At 35.2% G+C, this 20,214-nt stretch overlaps 1 protein-coding gene across 6 annotated transcripts in view; it reads left to right on the top strand.

Moving 5' to 3' along the window:
• The window catches only part of CCDC91 (coiled-coil domain containing 91), a 331,386-nt gene that overhangs the window by 67,986 nt on the left and 243,186 nt on the right, over positions 1–20,214 (top strand). For all 6 annotated transcript variants that reach the window (XR_013364095.1, XR_013364094.1, XR_013364092.1 and 3 more), the window contains exons 2-3: positions 7,056–7,098; positions 9,163–9,241. Coding sequence is in view for 3 of the 6 variants with exons in the window: in XM_077870590.1 (XP_077726716.1) it covers positions 7,069–7,098; positions 9,163–9,241 (109 nt within the window). In the remaining 3 variants the exon portion in view is untranslated. The remainder of the gene's footprint in view (positions 1–7,055; positions 7,099–9,162; positions 9,242–20,214) is intronic.

Genomic DNA, 20,214 nt, shown 5'->3' with positions numbered 1-20,214 from the left:
AAGAGCTTATAGAAAACTAGGTAAAGAAATAATTTTCTCGAATAGATAAGCCTGAGATTCTGATCTTATATATTTAGACTCTTCAAATTAGTAGAGTCTTAGTGGCTCTTCATCCATTGCTTCTAGAAAACATGGCATGAAACAGAATCAAATGGAAAAATATTGGGAGTATGAGGATGTTGTTAAGGCAGTAGGTTTTTGGATGGGATAGAGATTGAATTAAGTGCTAAGGGAATGTTAACTAGTAGGACACTTTGGGATGATTGAATAATCTGGATGATCTCTGGAGATCATACTTTTTGAAGTCCCTTCCCTAAGTGTTTTTTTTCTTAGATTTTTTTTCATTTTGTTTCATTTTTAGCAACTTTGGTGTTTGAGATACACTTTTACATTTTGTATAAACACTTGTAATAAATGTTAATACATAAATGTTATAAAGGAGACTAATATGAAAAATTTTAATTTTTTCACTGGCAAAATACAAATTTAAAACATTTAAGACTTTGTTTATAGTTGTGTTAAAAATAAAAACTTTCCGTGGGGTTTTTTTTCCTGAATATTTTGATAGAAAGGGTAGATGGTTGGCTCATTATGTCATGATGTTTTTTAATACTATCATTAAAGAAATTATTTATATGTGCCAACAGTTTAAAGTTGTAAACACTTGCTGTGAAACACAGCCATCCCTGCCCTTCTTTTTTAGCCTCTACGTTTCTTGTTTTCTAGAAGCAAGATATTTAGCACATATAGTTGATTTTTTTAGTGTTTATCAGTGTATCCCTAAACATGTTTGTTATCACTGCTTCTTGATTTTTCACTTTCATATCCATTGACTTTCCAATATGGAAGATGAAGCTTTAGCTGTCTTTCACCACCCCCTCTATCACCTATACCACATACTTCTTTCTCTTACCATTCTAATATGGTTTTATTATAATTTTGGTGCAGGAGTTATTCATCACTATTGCTATGTAAATAGTATTTGCAGCTAAAAAATCTAGTAATGCAATAATGAATAGTTTTCCTGTCTAACAGAAAGTCTGGGTGTCTCAGTGGTTGACAGTCTGCCTTCGACTCAGGCCGTGATCATGGGGTTCCAGGATCGAGTCCGCGTCAGGCTTCCTGCATGGAGCCTGCTTCTCCCTCTGCCTGTGTGTGTCTCTGCCTCTTTCTCTCTGTCTCTCTATCTCTCTGTGTCTGTGTCTCTCATGAGTAAATAAATAAATAAAATCTTTTAAAAAAGTTTTCCTATCTAACATATTATTTTCTCTCTGTTTTCATATGGCTAATGTTATTTATTTATTTATTTATGGGGAGGGGCTAATGTTTTAATCACTAATTCAACTCTGAATTTCCCCCCAGTTTAACATTATTCATGATGTGGCAAAATAGTGAGGTAGTCTATTAATTTGATTTGTTTGAATGCTTCTCCCAGGAGCTTTCTGATCTGTGCTAATTTAGGTGGATTGTTCTCTATTCTTCCTATACAAATAGCTTGGAAACTCACTTTACCATTATTCTGGGAGAATTCCCTTTGCTTTTCACTTTAGTTAGATCACCTATTTTCTAATCCCTTCTTCCTTGTGTCTTACTCTCTTGGTTTACCCCATAACTTTTTTTTTCTTTGTATTTATTTATTTGAGAGAGAGAGAGAGTGCGGAAGTGTGTGTGTTGGAGGGGGGGCAGAGGGAGAGGGAGAGAGAAACAAGCAGACTCTGTGCTGAGTACAGAGCCTGATGGGAGGCTTGATCTCATGACCCTGAGATCACGATCTGACCTGAAATTGAGTTGGATGCCTATCTGACTGGGCCTTGCAGGTACCTCTCCATAATTTTTTTTTTTTAAAGATTTTATTTATTCATGAGAAACACAGAAAGAGAGGCAGAGACATAGGCAGAGGGAGAAGCAGGCTCCCTGCAGGGAGCTGGATGTGGGACTTGATCCCAGGACCCTGAGATCATGACCTGAGCCAAAGGCAGATGCTCAACCAGTGAGTCATCCAGGTGCCCCCACTCAATGACTTTTTAAAAAAGATTGGGAAATAAATTTTTTGGGGGATTTTGCAGTTTGAATATGACTTTAGTCTTCCCACAAATTAATTATTTGTTGATTTGGCTAGCTATAGAGTTCTATGTGCTAATTATTTTCCCTTACAATTTTAAAAGCATTGTTCCATTGTTCTTCACCTTCTAGTGGTGGTTTTGTTAAGTCTAATATCATTGTATTCTTTATCCTTTGTATAAAATCTGTTTTATCTCTGGAAGCTTGTAGGATCTTCTTTTTGTCTCTACTGTGCTTCAGTGTGGTTTTGTTCTTCTGCTCTGCTGTCTTGGATACTTGACAGACCATTAAATATGGAAATCATATTCTTTAGATTTAGAAAATTTTCTTGAATTATTTTGTTGATGATCTTCCCTTTTGTTTTCTCTGTTTTGTCTTTCTAGAATTCCTGATTATTAGATATTGCATATTTGGGACTAGATCTTTTAATTTTCTTCTGTTTTTACTCTGACTTTCCATTTCCTTTTCTTTTATACTCTTCTTTTTAAAGGAAATTTCCCCAGCTTTATTACCCACCCTGCAAATTTTCATTTCTGTAATCATTTTCATTTTCATTTTCATTTTCAAGGCCTTAGTCTTGGTGCATACCCCTATTTCTACTCCCCCCACCCCAAGAAAAAAATTAGGGCTTCCTGTTCTTATTTCATGGATGTACTATATTCTGTTGTTGACTCTGAAAGTAGTAGTTACAGTTTTTATTTTTTTGAAAATTTTCTTGTGGAGTCTTTTTTTCCACATTTTTTCCTCTTATTTTGGCCTGATCTCTTGTTTCTTATGTTAGATATTTCCTTCATGTCTTTTATTGTCTTTGGCCATCTGCTTCCTTATAAAAGTGAAGCACTAATAAAGTAGAAATATTAGTACAATACTTAGAATGTGCCAGTCCCTGCTATAAGTACTTCATCTATTTTAACTTATTTAATCTTCATAAAGATTTTAGTTGCTAGTTACCATATTATTATCAGTAGTAGTAGTATTACTATCCCTATTTGACAGGTGAGGAAAATGATGTATATACAGTGTTTAAGTAATCTGGCCAATGTAACAGTTAAGTGGCAGAACTAGAATTTGAATCTAGGCTCCCTGACTCAATAGTCTTCTTTTAGCCATTATACTATTCATCCTCTTATTGAAATCAGGAGCAAATCAGAAAGTCTGTGCATGTGGATAGGGTGATCAAAGTAGTGTTACCTGAGTAAGTGACTGACTGATTTTTTTGGTGGAGTCTCTCATGGGGTACTTTTTCATGGGTTGATTTGATTCACCAAAGAAGAATATCCTAATCTGATGACTAGAGGCTGAAACCTAGCTGGTGGCAGTTTGGTTGTCAAGTGATCAAAGAGGTTTGGGAGATTAGGTCTTAATATTTAATACAACTTTTAGTCCAACTGTCTCAGTGTCTTCTAATCTGGAGACCCTTAGCTTTACCCTGTCCAGGGAAAAACCCTTCAGTCTTCTGCTGTGATGAAGAACTGTACATTGTCCTCTTGTGCAGATTCTGGAAGGGGGTCTTGGGATATACATCTGTCACTCTTTTTTTTTTGAGAGTCACCTTTATCCAATTTGCCATGCATTCCTAGCCTTTTTTGGATTCTTTGATGTAATTGTGATTGATTTTTATTTTTCCGGTTGATAGTTTTAGATTCATCTTCCTTGTATTTGCTTTCAAATTTTTTTTTGCAGTTTTCTCATTTCACATTCTTTTTGATCCTGTGTTTATGTAGAAGCAAACAATAAAAATAAATCTTTGCTGTTTTTTAGGAAAAAACTTTTCAGAAAAGTCTTTAATAAAATGCATGTTCTTAATGTGCCGTTTAAAATTCTCTGTTAGGTCTGTTGAAATAGATCTCAAATATCTCCCACCTGAAGCATTTCATGATGCTCCAATCAGATATATCACCATCTAAAAGTCTTTCCTCCCACCTTGGACATTTTTTCTTCTTTCTTAAGGCTGCCTTATAGCTCATATTCTTAAAATTTGCATGGTTTTCTTACACTCTTCCCTTCTCACCTCCCCAGACCGTAATTCCTTGAGGATCTGGAGTGCTCTCTTCTATAGAGTAGCTTCATAAAAATTTGTTACTGTAAGTGTTGTATATATGTTTTTCTTATAAAATATTAGCAATATTTTAAATACTGAGAATAATTAAGGAGGGATTTAATACAGTAGTGCAACAGAAGAGATCAAATTCAGATATAATAAAGTCTGAGAATTGTTAAACTAGAAACTGTGAAATCTTTCATGTAGATACCTAATCATAAGAATCATACATCTTTCCTCCTACCATGACACAAAATGATGAACTACATGATCTGCTAATTTTTTAGCCAGGCTTGTGACTCGATAACTTACGTGACAGGTATATCTGGTGTTGCTGTATTGTATTTGGAGTTTAATGGGGTATAATATTAAGTGTTAGAAATATTCTAAAAAATTTTTATATGCATTTTAGGTAATATAATGTTTTAAATGTGCTACAGTAACTAAATCTATAAGGGAGACCACACTTATAATATTTTCTTTTAAAAACTGATTTTTATCTTTTGTATTTATTGAAGTTGATTTCTACAAATGAATGCTGTTAATTTAACTTTCTCCTGCTCTTTGTATGTTCAGAAGGAAACAAACTATACTAGGATTTGAAACGAAAATATTTGGAAAATTGTTAACTTTAAAATAATATTTCCCTGATTATTATATTTTAAGAAACTCAAGACATTTATCTTTTAAAATATGTTAGTATTTCTTTGAAAATAGAGGAAAACTGTCATCTTTTTAATATATAAATGTTGCTGGTATATAGAAAACATTAATGACATTGATGTATTCTTTTGTAGAGTTAAGTAAGCACTTCGGGGGCACCTGGGTGACTCAGTGGTTGAGCATCTGTCTTTGGCTCAGGTGGTGATCGTAGAGTCCTGGGATTGAGTCCTGCATTGGGCTCCCCACAGGAAGCCTGCTTCCCCCTCTGCCTATGTCTCTGCCTTTCTCTCTGTGTCTGTCATGAATAAATAAATAAAATCTTAAAAAAAATTAAATAAATCAGTACTTAGGAAAGTGATGGTGTTTGGTTCATTAACACAGGCAAACAAGCTGACATGATTGTTAAACATGGCTATTTGTTTTTGTTTTCAAGTTTTCTGGCACCTCACGAATATTTTATTGGGATGTGATCTACAAAAACATGTAGAAGCATTACTCTAGACATTCTATTTTTTTTGAAACTGTATTATTTGGATACAGTGCTGTAGAAGCTAAAAATAGTTTTTAATTGTCTCCTGAGATTCATGAAATACATGTGGAAAACACAGACTTAGTGTTTATAGTTTGACTTGGTTAATTCTCAGTATCCATATCACTCTTATTTCATAATTTCTTCATGAAAAATATAATCACATACAGATTTCTGTTTGCTTGCAACACAGAATTAATGTGAATTCCATTTCAAACTAACCACCATCAAAAGTTTCTGAAAGTCTGGTTTATATTTTTTAAGTGTTGTATGTGGATAACTTGCTTAGCTTTGATTTTTTTTGAGAAATACATCTTTTCAAACATTTTCATCAAACTATTAAATTGTAGGTAATGGTGACAACAGTGGTATCTCATTTTGGTTAATGTCCTTCCTTTTTATATGTACTTCTGTCTACATATATTCCTTTTAGTGTCATTACCTACTGAGTTTCTGTAAAAATAAATTTTCTTTGTTTATTAAAACAAAACAATCCTTGAGAATGTGTTTCACTATTTTTATTTGACAAGTTTTTGAATTTTATTTTTGAAGGCATTAATATGAATTTCATTGACAGGGAAAGGCCTCACTATAGATGACTACTGCTTTGTCACTCAAGGCAGAGTGCCTTAGAAAATGCTTTAGGATTATTGCTTAACATGGTTTAATTTGTTTAGCTGTTTTTTAAGAAGTTGGAGAAGATTGTTTTCCTGTAACCAAGTTCATCTTGTATTAGTGAGTCAAGGAAACTATAATTAATAATTTGGATACATTCATTCACTTTTGAAAGAAAAAAAAAGAAATCAGTTATTATTGACTTCAGTGTTATTTGTGGCTACTGTTTCACAACTCATTGTGAATTTATTTTTTTGTTTAAATGTAAACCATCTATTACTTTTACTTTCCCAGGTTTTTTTTTTTTTTTTTAAATAGTTTGTTAGATAAAAGCTTTTTCTTTTTCTTCTTTTTAGAGTCCAGGTAATGGTTTTGTCCTTCCATTTTTATGAGAACCATTAAGGATAAAATAAAGCATGTATTATCTTACTGCTTGTCTCCTACATAGTTTAACTGTAAAGAGAGGAATTCAGGATATTCACTTGTGTTTTTCTCTTCCCTGGTCTCCCATGAATACATGACTTGATTTATCTTGATCAGCCTAGTAACTTGCTCCACATTTTTCCAAAAGTGCAAAGCAGTTTCAGCTAAAAATACACATATCAAAATGCTCCAGAAGTTGTGGCCACAGCTCAAAAATGCTGATCAATTTTGAAAATCTAAATCAACCTCGGCCATGAAACCGAGGGAAGAACCTTTGTGGTAGGGGACAGATTTCCAAAAATTCACCACAGTCCTGTTCTTAGTGGAGTTTGTGCTGATGTTGCCAGACAACTGAGGAATAGATGCAAAAAGCAGGAAGCATTATTGAATTGAGCCCTAGCGCCAATTTGGGAAAAGCAAATTAAAATGTAAAAGAATATTTTTTCCACTCCTGGCATCTTAACACAAAATGGCAAAATACATGGTTGCTGAAAAAGTCACAGAAATTGCTAATTTTGCCCGAATGGCTAATTTTGCCAAAAAAACACCAGTCTTTTTGCATTAAAAAATGCATACCAATATAGTTAGAAAAAGTAGATTTTTTTTTAACCTAAATGAAATAGTTTTAATTTTACAAGTCGAAATGTATACATTTAAGTCAGGAAAATGTTTTGACATAAATGTGCGTGTGGGCTTCTTTCAATGTGTTCTGGTATTTTTCAGGTGCACTTGAAGAATGGATGATGATGATTTTGGTGGTTTTGAGGTATGTGCAATTACTTACCTTATCTTGCTTATGTAATTGCTTTAACTTTGTGGGGTTATAATGGAGTATACTATTTTGAAGATGTATTATTTATCATTGGTATTCATGATCATTTTTGATCATTTTTAATGTAACACTGGAATAAAAAATGAAATCAAGGAAAATTGTATCCCTTTGAAAGGTAAAGCTAATTATTATTGAACCTATGGTTGTGCCCACAGAATGTTTTAAATTGAGGTAATTAAATGCTACTAGTGGAAGCATTAGAGATGTTTTAAGAATTGTCAACTGATGATTTTGCTGGGATACATGTCTATTAGGAAATACTTGTGGGATGAAGGATGAGTATTGCAAATCTGTCATATATTTTCATGTTTATACCTGTAATGAGTTGATTTAGTGTATTAACTTCATAGCATCTTGGTGGCTTAAAGAGCTAATTAGTATGTTTGTGTTGTTAGATTATTCTCTCAGGTTTAAGTTGTTTGCTTTGTAAGTGGAAATTGTTAGCTGAAGAAGCCCTGTCTTTTCCTTAATCCTTTTCAGTGTGTGTTCATTTTATTGAAATATTTTGTAACCCAGTTATTTTTATGGAGCCAGTATAGTCTTGCAGGAAAATCTCTGGATTAGGAGTCAGGATGCCTGAGCTCAAGTCCTGGAATTACCAAATGAGCTCTGTGATTTTTTTTTTTTCTTTTTTAATAAAACTTTTACCTAGTTTGGGATTTGGTAAAAAAAAGGATTGCTTATTAAAAATAAGGAGTTTAATTAATGATATTAATAGGAGAAACAAGATATTAAGTATATATTCAGTATTCTGAATATCATGAAAGAATGGTGTGAGGTTTTTCAGATTAGGATCATTTTCTTGTCCATTGATCTACAATATCTGTCAATATGGACATAACTGTTTTGTGCATTTCATCTAAAACTGGTTTTTGTGTAGCACATTTGTATGTTTTTTGCATTTTCTTAAATGTTTTGATTTTGTTGGGTGATTAAATCTTCTGTTACTGAAATGTAGCATTTAAAATTTTGTTAAAATTCATTGATTTAGAGGATAATACATGTTTTAGTTTATTGTTTACAAGGTGTCAGTTATTTGAAGATTAAAACTTAATACAGTCTTCCTTTACTTAAACCATGGTTGGTTTATTATATCAGAAAAAAATAGAGTGGGTAGTTTTCCTCAGAGTAAAATTTTACTTCAGTGTTATAGTCAATGGATCTATTCCTTTCAGTATTACATATTTACAGTGTTAACCAATTATTCCAGTTTAATTGGTTATTAGGTTTCTTTTTTACATCTGGTTGTAGAAATATGGAAGGTGTCCATCCTTGATTGTATAAACCATGTTCATTTTTCATAGTTTATAGATAATAGTTACGATATTCTTCATCACTTAGCTTGTGTGGCAGATGCCTCAGTTGACTTCTTTTTGGTTGACAACTCGGTACAGAATCCAAATTGAAATTCTGGTTCTTTTTCTTAGTAATGATTTTGCTGTGATCTAGACAATTAAGAGACAGAGAAAACTCTTACCCACAAACTCAACATTCAGTAATTGTCCCTTACTTTTAAAATTATTTAGTGGGAAGGCTTGTTAATTTAGAACACCAGTTTTAGGAATTCTCTGAATGTTGAATGCTAGTAAGCCCACCTGGTAGATTATTGAAGAATATAGATGAATCCTATTTCCTTAAATTGATCTCTATTAGGTCTTGGGCTAATTAATGAAAAATATATATTTAGAGTACTTAGATATAAAAAAGTTTGCAAGTGAAAATGTGACTAGAATATACAAAAGAAAATTTTCATTTGCAGTTGATATATTTTAGTTAGGAAGGGAGATTTTTATTTAAAAATAATAGAGCTTGCATACTGGGGGGTAGTGAATAGTGGTTGGGGTGCTAACTATGAAGACTGAAAAGCAATTATTTGGAGGGAATTTGAAAATGTGTGATATATCACAGAATATGCTTGTGGGACTGGAAGGCTTGATTGCTTAAATAGCATTTTTACTTTTTATCTAAAAAGTAAAATAAATTTGCCTTTTTTTCTAGGCTGCAGAGATTTTTGATGGTGGAAATGGTGAAACCCAAACTACATCTCCTGCCATTCCTTGGGCTGCTTTTCCTACAGGTGACTACTATGCAGTAACTTGAATTTTTTTTTTCTTATTTAACACTTTGCCTTTTCTTTGAAAGCCTCATTTTACTTTTTTACTTGGCCTTCTTTGATCTGAAAAATGGAATGACCCAGATTTAATTTAGGTTTTTTTTCATAACAGATTATAAATTGCATAACAAATTCCTCAGTGTGGCTTGAGGCATGATTCCAAAAATGATATCATGAACATTACATGAAATTAAAGTATAATTTACATTTCCTAATTCATCTTAGTTTTAGGAAAATGAAATACCAAATAATATTTTTAGGCTGTTTAGTTGGTTAATTAAAAAGACTCCTTTTTCTTAGGTTCTAAAAATATTCTAAAGTAATTTAACATCTTTACCAGTGTTTAAATTTAGAATTTTTTTTTCCTCCAGGAAAGTCATTCAGAAAATATTAAACATCAAAATTTAGCTGTCTAAGAAGTTGAATGCAAAAATAAATTCCATTATCGGAGATATTTTATAGGAGACCTAATATTCAACATTAATATAATTCATGTATAAATATTTTGAATTTTGTAGACTTTTTATTCTGCCAAATCATTGTAAAGTTAGAAGTAGAAGATGAAAGTATCCTTTAACAGCTCTGCTTAGTCTTAGATTATTAGAGTTATTCATCCTGCAAATATTTTTCCAGTGCTTATTATGCATTAGGTGCTATGGGAATGTATCCTTTACTTCAAGGGAAGATAGGGCAGACACATACATACTTGTAATATGAAGCAGATTTGTGATTTGGGAAGGATGATGATTTCATCATCCATTCATTTAGCAAATGTTTATTTCATGCCTGGTATGAGTCAAGTACTATCCTTGAAGCTGGGTGTATGTTATTGATCTAGGCTTTGAAGGATGTTAATGATTTCAGTAGACAGAGATGGGAGAATGGGAAGAGATTTTGAAGGGAGAAAAAGAAATGAAAGAAAGATGTAAATGTGGGAAAGAGGATGACATAATTAGGATGTTCATTCTTGTTTAAGGAATTTATGTATGTGGTTTCCTTTGCCTGGAATTTCTCACCTTGTTTCCCACCGCTACTCTCTCCCGCTCTCTTATTATACTAACTGCTATTTGTTTTATGTGCTGCTTTTTGCTTTAATATGTCTTTTTCTGGGAAGCCTTCCCAGAGAACCCTCCCTTGTCTCTCTGCATCTATCTTCTGACTGCATTTTAGGCTGTAAATTTTGTGGGATTAGGCAGTATATCTATCTCTTTGTCTCCTTGTTATGTCTTAAATGCCGAGCATAGTGCATAGCTTATAGTTAGTTCTCAGTAAGTATTTATACTTACTGAATAATAATTAGTAAGAAAGAATAATTAAAGAAAAAAAAGAATGAAGGGAGCCTGGATGGCTCAGTTAACTGTCGTCTGACTCTTGGTTTCAGCTCAGGTCCTGATCTCATGGGTTGTGAGATCAGCCCAGCTTCTGGCTCCGCACTCAGCAGGTAGTCTGCTTGAGATTCTCTCTCTCTGACCCTTCTCCCACTTGTAAACACACGTGCTGGCTCTCTCTCTCTGTCTCTCTCTCAAACAAATAAATCTTTTTTAAAAAAGAAGGAATAACTGAATGAAAGACAACTAGGGTGGCAAGGAAAATTAATAGGAAGGTTGGAATAATGATATTTATATGATGGTTTAGGGTTTTCGATTGTAAAGTGGATAGGGCAGTTACAGTATTATCTATTGTACAGTTGACAAAAATGATGGGTTATGAAAGTTTTGGAGTTTGATGCAGATAAATATGTTTAGGAATAAAATCTAGTCTTTCAGATTATATTTTAGGTCTTTTTTAAGTTAACTGGGGTTTTTTTGGGGAAAAAAAAAACATTAGCCGGCTGTCTGGCTGCCTGTATGTAAAGGTTAGGGAGGAGTCATAATTGATTTTTGAGGTTTCAAGCCTTGATTCTGAAGGAGTGGTATTACCTTGAACAGAAATAGAGGATTTTAGAAAGTTGGTTTGAGACAGCATAAGCCTAATGAATTTATCTTAGACTTATATATTTAAGGTACCTACAGTTCAGGAGAAGGATTAAGGCTAGAGTTCGTGGTTTGGGAGTTTTCTCATAGATGGGACAGTTGTAGTTGTAGGAGATTACTGGGGGAAACAGTATGTAAAGAGAATAGAGTTAAGTAGATAAATTTGGATGTCTGTAATTAGGGAACAAGAGGAAGAGAAAGACACAGGAAGATTGAGCGATAAAGAGAGTATGGGGTAGGCATCAGGAGTAGAACATTTCAAAGAAGGTATGGTCGCTGGTGTCAATGGCTGTATGTAAGAGAGGTTAGTGAGATTGCAGTCAGAAATGGCTTTTAAGGAAAAGGTTTCAGTAGATTGGAAGTTGAAGCCAAATTGTACTTCTTTACTTTGTGTGAAAGCAAAAACAGAATCTGTTTTCCTATAAGTATCATATCAGTGTATTAAAGAATTGTATATTGTGGACAGATTATCTAATTCCTGTTCTCCAAGAGTAAAGATTATATGTCATATATATGTATATATATTTGAAGGTCAAGCCCTCAAAACCTAATTAGAATTAAAGGACAGCTCCTTTAGTATGCATGTATGTACACACAGACAGCACACCCAGTTACTCCCTCACTTTTAAAAAATCAGACCTGATGAAAGTACTTTTCCTGAATTTCCTCAGCAACTTGCGGAAGTAGAGATAAACTCATCTGGCCAAGAGCTGAAGTTAAGACATGGTAGATGTTGGCTCAGCCAAGTAGTCTTTCTCTTTTGTTGAAAATTCTCTTCCTCTGCTTACTGGAGAAGTCCGCACTAATGCAGGTATCCAGAAGCTCTTTAGAATAGAGTGATCTGAACCTAATTAGTGTAACAATATAATCATTTTTTTTAAAGATTTTATCTGTTTATTCATAGAGACACAGAGCGAGAGAGGCAGAGACACAGGCAGAGAGAGAAGCAGGCTTCATGCAGGGAGCCCGACGCACGCGGCACTGGATCCTGGGTTCCCAGGATCACGCCTTGGGCCGAAGGTGGCGCTAAACCACTGAGCCACCAGGGCTGCCCAATGTAATCATTTCCACACTAAAGTCCGGAGAAAATAGGAAGCTTTAAGAGATCTAAAGTACATTCTTTTCAGTTTAAGAAAAGACTAATATTCTCCTTTTGTCTGGTTTTCCATCTACACCCTAACAGTTTGTGATCTATATGAAAAATATTTTTAAAAGAGATGATTATTAACGAAGTTTTACCACAGCTTAAAATTCTAGAAGATTACTCAGAAATATTTGGTTTAAGATTTTAAAGTACATGGGGGAGAATAGAAGTTTTCATTTTTGGGTTTAGGATAAAAGATTTTAAGTAAAGAATGTAGAAGGCTTAGTGTGGCTTAATGATCATCTTGCTACAGGGCTGACAGTTGGAGGATGATTTCATAATAGCAGCTGGGATAATTAATTTATCTTATAAACAATGTCCGTTTGTAGCCTACAATACTGTTAATGAATGGGGTTGAGCATGCATCTCCGTGTAATATTAGCATCATTTACATAGTGGGGCTTTTTAGCATGCTAGTTTCTGTGCAGAGCTGATGATGATATTAAAAAGTTGCCAGTCAGAATAAATGAAATGCACATGTTGGTTCTGTATATAAGCTATTATCTGTAAGCCCACATCTCATCAGTGTATGGCATCTAACTTATAAAATGTATCTCCACACTTCCATCATCATCATGGCAGTTGGAGAATATAAGCAAGAGACGAGTGAATATAAAGTTATCAATTTATTTTTACTCCTGCCTTTACTTTTAGTAAAAATGTGGTAATTATTATTTTATCTTAGTGAAAGATACTCAGTGAGAACAATTGCCTTTATCGGGCATTTTCTGTTTCATAGCCTTTCCTTCTAGTTTACCTTTCACGGTTATTGTTTTTGAAGCCTGTGGGCAGTCAAATTATGATCCACATTTTGTTCTTGATGATGTCTGTTCTATCACTTTGCCATTGCTCTGATTGTAGTACTTTCCTTTATCTCCTATCTGCTAGAGTCTCATTTTTCTTTCAAAACAGGGCATAGAGCGTTCTGAATCCATGTCTCATAACTGCTGAATCCGTGTCTCATAACTGCTCTTTCTTTTGAACTGTATCTTTTTTTGTTTTGCATCATTTGCTTGGCACTTTGGCTAATATTTTAAATTGTGGTAAAATAACATATACAATTTACCATATTAATCATTTTAAAGTATATAGTTCAGTATTATTAAGTATATTCACATTGGTGTGCAACCAATCTCCAATCTCTTGAATACAAGAACATTTTCATCTTGTATAGGTGAACCTCTATAGCTATTAAAAAATAACTACCTATATACCCTTCCCTGCCCCAGCCCCTGGCAGCTACCATTCCACTTTCTGTCTGTTCTAGACAACTCATATAAGTAGAATCATACAGTATTTGTCTTTTAGGACTGGCTTATTTCACTCAGCTTAATGTCCACAGGTTTCATCCATTTTGTAGCATGTGTCAGAATGTCTTTCCTTTTTAAGCCTGAATAACATTCCACTGTATGTACAAACCACATTTTTTATTCATTAATCCATCAGTGGACACTTGAGTTGCTTCCTTTGACTATTGTAAATAATGCTGCTATAAACATGGGTGTACTAATTTATATTTTTCAAAATATTTTATCAGTATGACTGCTGTCTCTACATGTTTACTTTAGTCTAAACCTTCTTGGGTAGAGATTGTGTTTTAAACTCTTGTGAATCCTAAGTACTTAGTATAACATGGTGCCTTGTTAATGAACAGTGCTCAGTAATTATTTCTTAATGATTAGTAGAACAGATTTGTTTTCAAAAGTAACTCTTTTTAAAAGATGTTTTTATTTTAATTTGTTAGCATACAGTGTTTATTAGTTTCAAGTGGACAATATCGTGATTCAATAACAGTAACTCTTTAATTATTTTTAATTCTTTGGAGGTAATTAAATAGTCTTTCAGTCACAAGGTAGAGGAAGGTAAACCTAAACTTGCCTTAAAAACTGTAGTAATCTTAGGGGAGCCTGGGTGGCTCAGTCAGTTAAATGTCTGCCTTTGGCTCAGTTAATGATCTCAAGATCCTGGGATCAAGCCCTACATCAGGCTCCCTGCTTAGTGGGGAGTCCACTTCTCCCTTTCCCTCTCCAGCTCCCTCTGCTTGTGCTCTCTCTCTGTAAAATAAATAAATAAAATCTTAAGAAAAAAAGTATAGTAATCTTGGAAATCTTAGATAATTATTCAAACATGGCAAAGAAACTATACTCCAGGCTTCAGTTAACTTTCCTGGTCACTCCCAATACAGACAAATGATCTGGAAATAATGATTAACAAGAGTAGTCACAGATTTGCAGAAAGATAGAACAGCTGTATTACTCTTTTTTTCCCCCCTGATTTCTTACCTGGTCCTATTGTGTGTCAGCAGGTAACAGTAGAGGACAGTAGAGGTTAGATTAAATTTTAGTTAAAAAATATTAGAGTCTAGAAGCAATGATGGTAATATCCAGTTCTTTTACTTATTTTTCTTATTTATGTTTGTAAAGGAAAATCACTCCAGATTTTGCATACATATAATATCAGAAAGTTTTGACTTAACTAATCATAGAACTGTACTTTTTATTTTTTTATTTTTTTATTTTATTTTTATTTTTTTTATTTATTTATGATAGTCACAGAGAGAGATTGAGAGGCAGAGACACAGGCAGAGGGAGAAGCAGGCTCCATGCACCGGGAGCCCGATGTGGGATTCGATCCCGGATCTCCAGGATCGCGCCCTGGGCCAAAGGCAGGCGCCAAACCGCTGTGCCACCCACGGATCCCAGAACTGTACTTTTTATTTTTATTTTTATTTTTATTTTTATTTTTTTTTAACTCTTTTTTTTTTTTATTGGTGTTCAATTTACTAACATACAGAATAATACCCAGTGCCCGTCACCCATTCACTCCCACCCCCCGCCCTCCTCCCCTTCTACCACCCCTAGTTCGTTTCCCAGAGTTAGCAGTCTTTACGTTCTGTCTCCCTTTCTGATATTTCCCACACATTTCTTCTCCCTTCCCTTATTTTCCCTTTCACTATTATTTATATTCCCCAAATGAATGAGAACATATAATGTTTGTCCTTCTCCGACTGACTTACTTCACTCAGCATAATACCCTCCAGTTCCATCCACGTTGAAGCAAATGGTGGGTATTTGTCATTTCTAATAGCTGAGTAATATTCCATTGTATACATAAACCACATCTTCTTTATCCATTCATCTTTCGTTGGACACCGAGGCTCCTTCCACAGTTTGGCTATAGTGGCCATTGCTGCTAGAAACATCGGGGTGCAGGTGTCCCGGCGTTTCATTGCATTTGTATCTTTGGGGTAAATCCCCAACAGTGCAATTGCTGGGTCGTAGGGCAGGTATATTTTTAACTGTTTGAGGAACCTCCACACAGTTTTCCAGAGTGGCTGCACCAGTTCACATTCCCACCAACAGTGTAAGAGGGTTCCCTTTTCTCCGCATCCTCTCCAACATTTGTTGTTTCCTGCCTTGTTAATTTTCCCCATTCTCACTGGTGTGAGGTGGTATCTCATTGTAGTTTTGATTTGTATTTCCCTGATGGCAAGTGATGCAGAGCATTTTCTCATATGCATGTTGGCCATGTCTATGTCTTCCTCTGTGAGATTTCTGTTCATGTCTTTTGCCCATTTCATGATTGGATTGTTTGTTTCTTTGGTGTTGAGTTTAATAAGTTCTTTATAGATCTTGGAAACTAGCCCTTTATCTGATATGTCATTTGCAAATATCTTCTCCCATTCTGTAGGTTGTCTTTGAGTTTTGTTGACTGTATCCTTTGCTGTGCAAAAGCTTCTTATCTTGATGAAGTCCCAATAGTTCATTTTTGCTTTTGTTTCTTTTGCCTTTGTGGATGTATCTTGCAAGAAGTTACTATGGCCGAGTTCAAAAAGGGTGTTGCCTGTGTTCTTCTCTAGGATTTTGATGGAATCTTGTCTCACATTTAGATCTTTCATCCATTTTGAGTTTATCTTTGTGTATGGTGCAAGAGAGTGGTCTAGTTTCATTCTTCTGCATGTGGATGTCCAATTTTCCCAGCACCATTTATTGAAGAGACTGTCTTTCTTCCAATGGATAGTCTTTCCTCCTTTATCGAATATTAGTTGCCCATAAAGTTCAGGGTCCACTTCTGGATTCTCTATTCTGTTCCACTGATCTATGTGTCTGTTTTTGTGCCAGTACCACACTGTCTTGATGACCACAGCTTTGTAGTACAACCTGAAATCTGGCATTGTGATGCCCCCAGATATGGTTTTCTTTTTTAAAATTCCCCTGGCTATTCGGGGTCTTTTCTGATTCCACACAAATCTTAAAATAATTTGTTCTAACTCTCTGAAGAAAGTCCATGGTATTTTGATAGGGATTGCATTAAACGTGTATATTGCCCTGGGTAACATTGACATTTTCACAATATTAATTCTGCCAATCCATGAGCATGGAATATTTTTCCATCTCTTTGTGTCTTCCTCAATTTCTTTCAGAAGTGTTCTATAGTTTTGAGGGTATAGATCCTTTACATCTTTGGTGAGGTTTATTCCTAGGTATCTTATGCTTTTGGGTGCAATTGTAAATGGGATTGACTCCTTAATTTCTCTTTCTTCAGTCTCATTGTTAGTGTATAGAAATGCCACTGACTTCTGGGCATTGATTTTGTATCCTGCCACGCTACCGAATTGCTGTATGAGTTCTAGTAATCTTGGGGTGGAGACTTTTGGGTTTTCTATGTAGAGTATCATGTCATCGGCGAAGAGAGAGAGTTTGACTTCTTCTTTGCCAATTTGAATGCCTTTAATGTCTTTTTGTTGTCTGATTGCTGAGGCTAGGACTTCCAGTACTATGTTGAATAGCAGTGGTGAGAGTGGACATCCCTGTCTTGTTCCTGATCTTAGGGGAAAGGCTCCCAGTGCTTCCCCATTGAGAATGATATTTGCTGTGGGCTTTTCATAGATGGCTTTTAAGATGTCGAGGAATGTTCCCTCTATCCCTACACTCTGAAGAGTTTTAATCAGGAATGGATGCTGTATTTTGTCAAATGCTTTCTCTGCATCCAATGAGAGGATCATATGGTTCTTGGTTTTTCTCTTGCTGATATGATGAATCACATTGATTGTTTTACGGGTGTTGAACCAGCCTTGTGTCCCAGGGATAAATCCTACTTGGTCATGGTGAATAATTTTCTTAATGTACTGTTGGATCCTATTGGCCAGTATCTTGTTGAGAATTTTTGCATCCATGTTCATCAGGGATATTGGTCTGTAATTCTCCTTTTTGGCGGGGTCTTTGTCTGGCTTTGGAATTAAGGTGATGCTGGCTTCATAGAACGAATTTGGAAGTACTCCATCTCTTTCTATCTTTCCAAACAGCTTTAGGAGAATAGGTATGATTTCTTCTTTAAACGTTTGATAAAATTCTCCTGGGAAGCCATCTGGCCCTGGACTCTTGTGTCTTGGGAGGTTTTTGATGACTGCTTCAATTTCCTCCCTGGTTATTGGCCTGTTCAGGTTTTCTATTTCTTCCTGTTCCAGTTTTGGTAGTTTGTGGCTTTCCAGGAATGCGTCCATTTCTTCTAGATTGCCTAATTTATTGGCGTATAGCTGTTCATAATATGGTTTTAAAATCGTTTGTATTTCCTTGGTGTTGGTAGTGATCTCTCCTTTCTCATTCATGATTTTATTAATTTGAGTCTTCTCTCTCTTCTTTTTAATAAGGCTGGCTAATGGTTTATCTATCTTATTAATTCTTTCAAAGAACCAACTCCTGGTTCTGTTGATCTGTTCCACAGTTCTTCTGGTCTCGATTTCGTTGAGTTCTGCTCGAATCTTTATTAACTCCCTTCTTCTCTTGGGTGTAGGATCTATTTGCTGTTTTTTCTCTAGCTCCTTTATGTGTAAGGTTAGCTTTTGTATTTGAGTTCTTTCCAGTTTTTGAATGGATGCTTGTATTGCGATGTATTTCCCCCTTAGGACTGCTTTTGCTGCATCCCAAAGATTTTGAACGGTTGTATCTTCATTCTCATTAGTTTCCATGAATCTTTTTAATTCTTCCTTAATTTCCTGGTTGACCCTTTTATCTTTTAGCAGGATGGTCCTTAACCTCCATGTGTTTGAGGTCCTTCCAAACTTCTTGTTGTGATTTAGTTCTAATTTCAAGGCATTATGGTCCGAGAATATGCAGGGGACAATCCCAATCTTTTGGTATCGGTTCAGACCCGATTTGTGACCCAATATGTGGTCTATTCTGGAGAAAGTTCCATGTGCGCTTGAGAAGAATGTGTATTCAGTTGAGTTTGGATGTAAAGTTCTGTAGATATCTGTGAAATCCATCTGGTCCAGTGTATCATTTAAAGCTCTCGTTTCTTTGGAGATGTTTTGCTTAGAAGACCTATCGAGTATAGAAAGAGCTAGATTGAAGTCACCAAGTATAAGTGTATTATTATCTAAGTATTTCTTCACTTTGGTTAATAATTGATTTATATATTTGGCAGCTCCCACATTCGGAGCATATATATTGAGGATTGTTAAGTCCTCTTGTTGAATAGATCCTTGAAGTATGATATAGTGTCCCTCTTCATCTCTCACTACAGTCTTTGGGGTAAATTTTAGTTTATCTGATATAAGGATGGCTACCCCTGCTTTCTTTTGAGGACCATTCGAATGGTAAATGGTTCTCCAACCTTTTATTTTCAGGCTGTAGGTGTCCTTCTGTCTAAAATGAGTCTCTTGTAGACAGCAAATAGATGGGTCCTGCTTTTTTATCCAGTCTGAAACCCTGCGCCTTTTGATGGGGTCATTAAGCCCGTTCACATTCAGAGTTACTATTGAGAGATATGAGTTTAGTGTCATCATGATATCTATTCAGTCTTTGTTTTTGTGGACTGTTCCACTGAACTTCTTCTTAAAGGGGAATTTTAAGAGGCCCCCTTAAAATTTCTTGCAGAGCTGGTTTGGAGGTCACATATTCTTTCAGTTGCTGCCTGTCTTGGAAGCTCTTTATCTCTCCTTCCATTTTGAATGAGAGCCTTGCTGGATAAAGTATTCTTGGTTGCATGTTCTTCTCATTTAGGACCCTGAATATATCCTGCCAGCCCTTTCTGGCCTGCCAGGTCTCTGTGGAGAGGTCTGCTGTTACCCTAATACTCCTCCCCATAAAAGTCAGGGATTTCTTGTCTCTTGCTGCTTTAAGGATCTTCTCCTTATCTTTGGAATTTGCAAGCTTCACTATTAAATGTCGAGGTGTTGAACGGTTTTTATTGATTTTAGGGGGGGATCTCTCTATTTCCTGGATCTGAATGCCTGTTTCCCTTCCCAGATTAGGAAAGTTTTCAGCTAGAATTTGTTCAAATACATATTCTGGCCCTCTGTCCCTTTCGGCGCCCTCGGGAACCCCAATTAAACGTAGGTTTTTCTTCCTCAGGCTGTCGTTTATTTCCCTTAATCTATCTTCATGGTCTTTTAATTGTTTGTCTCTTTTTTCCTCAGTTTCCCTCTTTGCTATCAACTTGTCTTCTAGGTCACTCACTCGTTCTTCCACCTCGTTAACCCTCGTCGTTAGGACTTCTAGTTTGGATTGCATCTCATTCAATTGATTTTTAATTTCTGCTTGATTAGCTCTAAATTCTGCAGTCATGAAGTCTCTTGAGTCCTTTATACTTTTTTCTAGAGCCACCAGTAGCTGTATAATAGTGCTTCTGAATTGGCTTTCTGACATTGAATTGTAATCCAGATTTTGTAACTCTGTGGGAGAGAGGACTGTTTCTGATTCTTTCTTTTGAGGTGAGGTTTTCCTTCTAGTCATTTTGCTCAGTGCAGAGTGGCCAAAAGCAAGTTGTATTGGGAAAAAGAGAAAAAGAGAGGAGAGAAAGAAGGAAAGAAAAGAGAA

This window comes from Canis aureus, chromosome 25, assembly GCF_053574225.1.
Source record: "Canis aureus isolate CA01 chromosome 25, VMU_Caureus_v.1.0, whole genome shotgun sequence".
Classification (NCBI taxonomy): Eukaryota; Metazoa; Chordata; class Mammalia; order Carnivora; family Canidae; genus Canis; species Canis aureus.
This window is presented reverse-complemented; position numbering and strand designations above follow the sequence as displayed.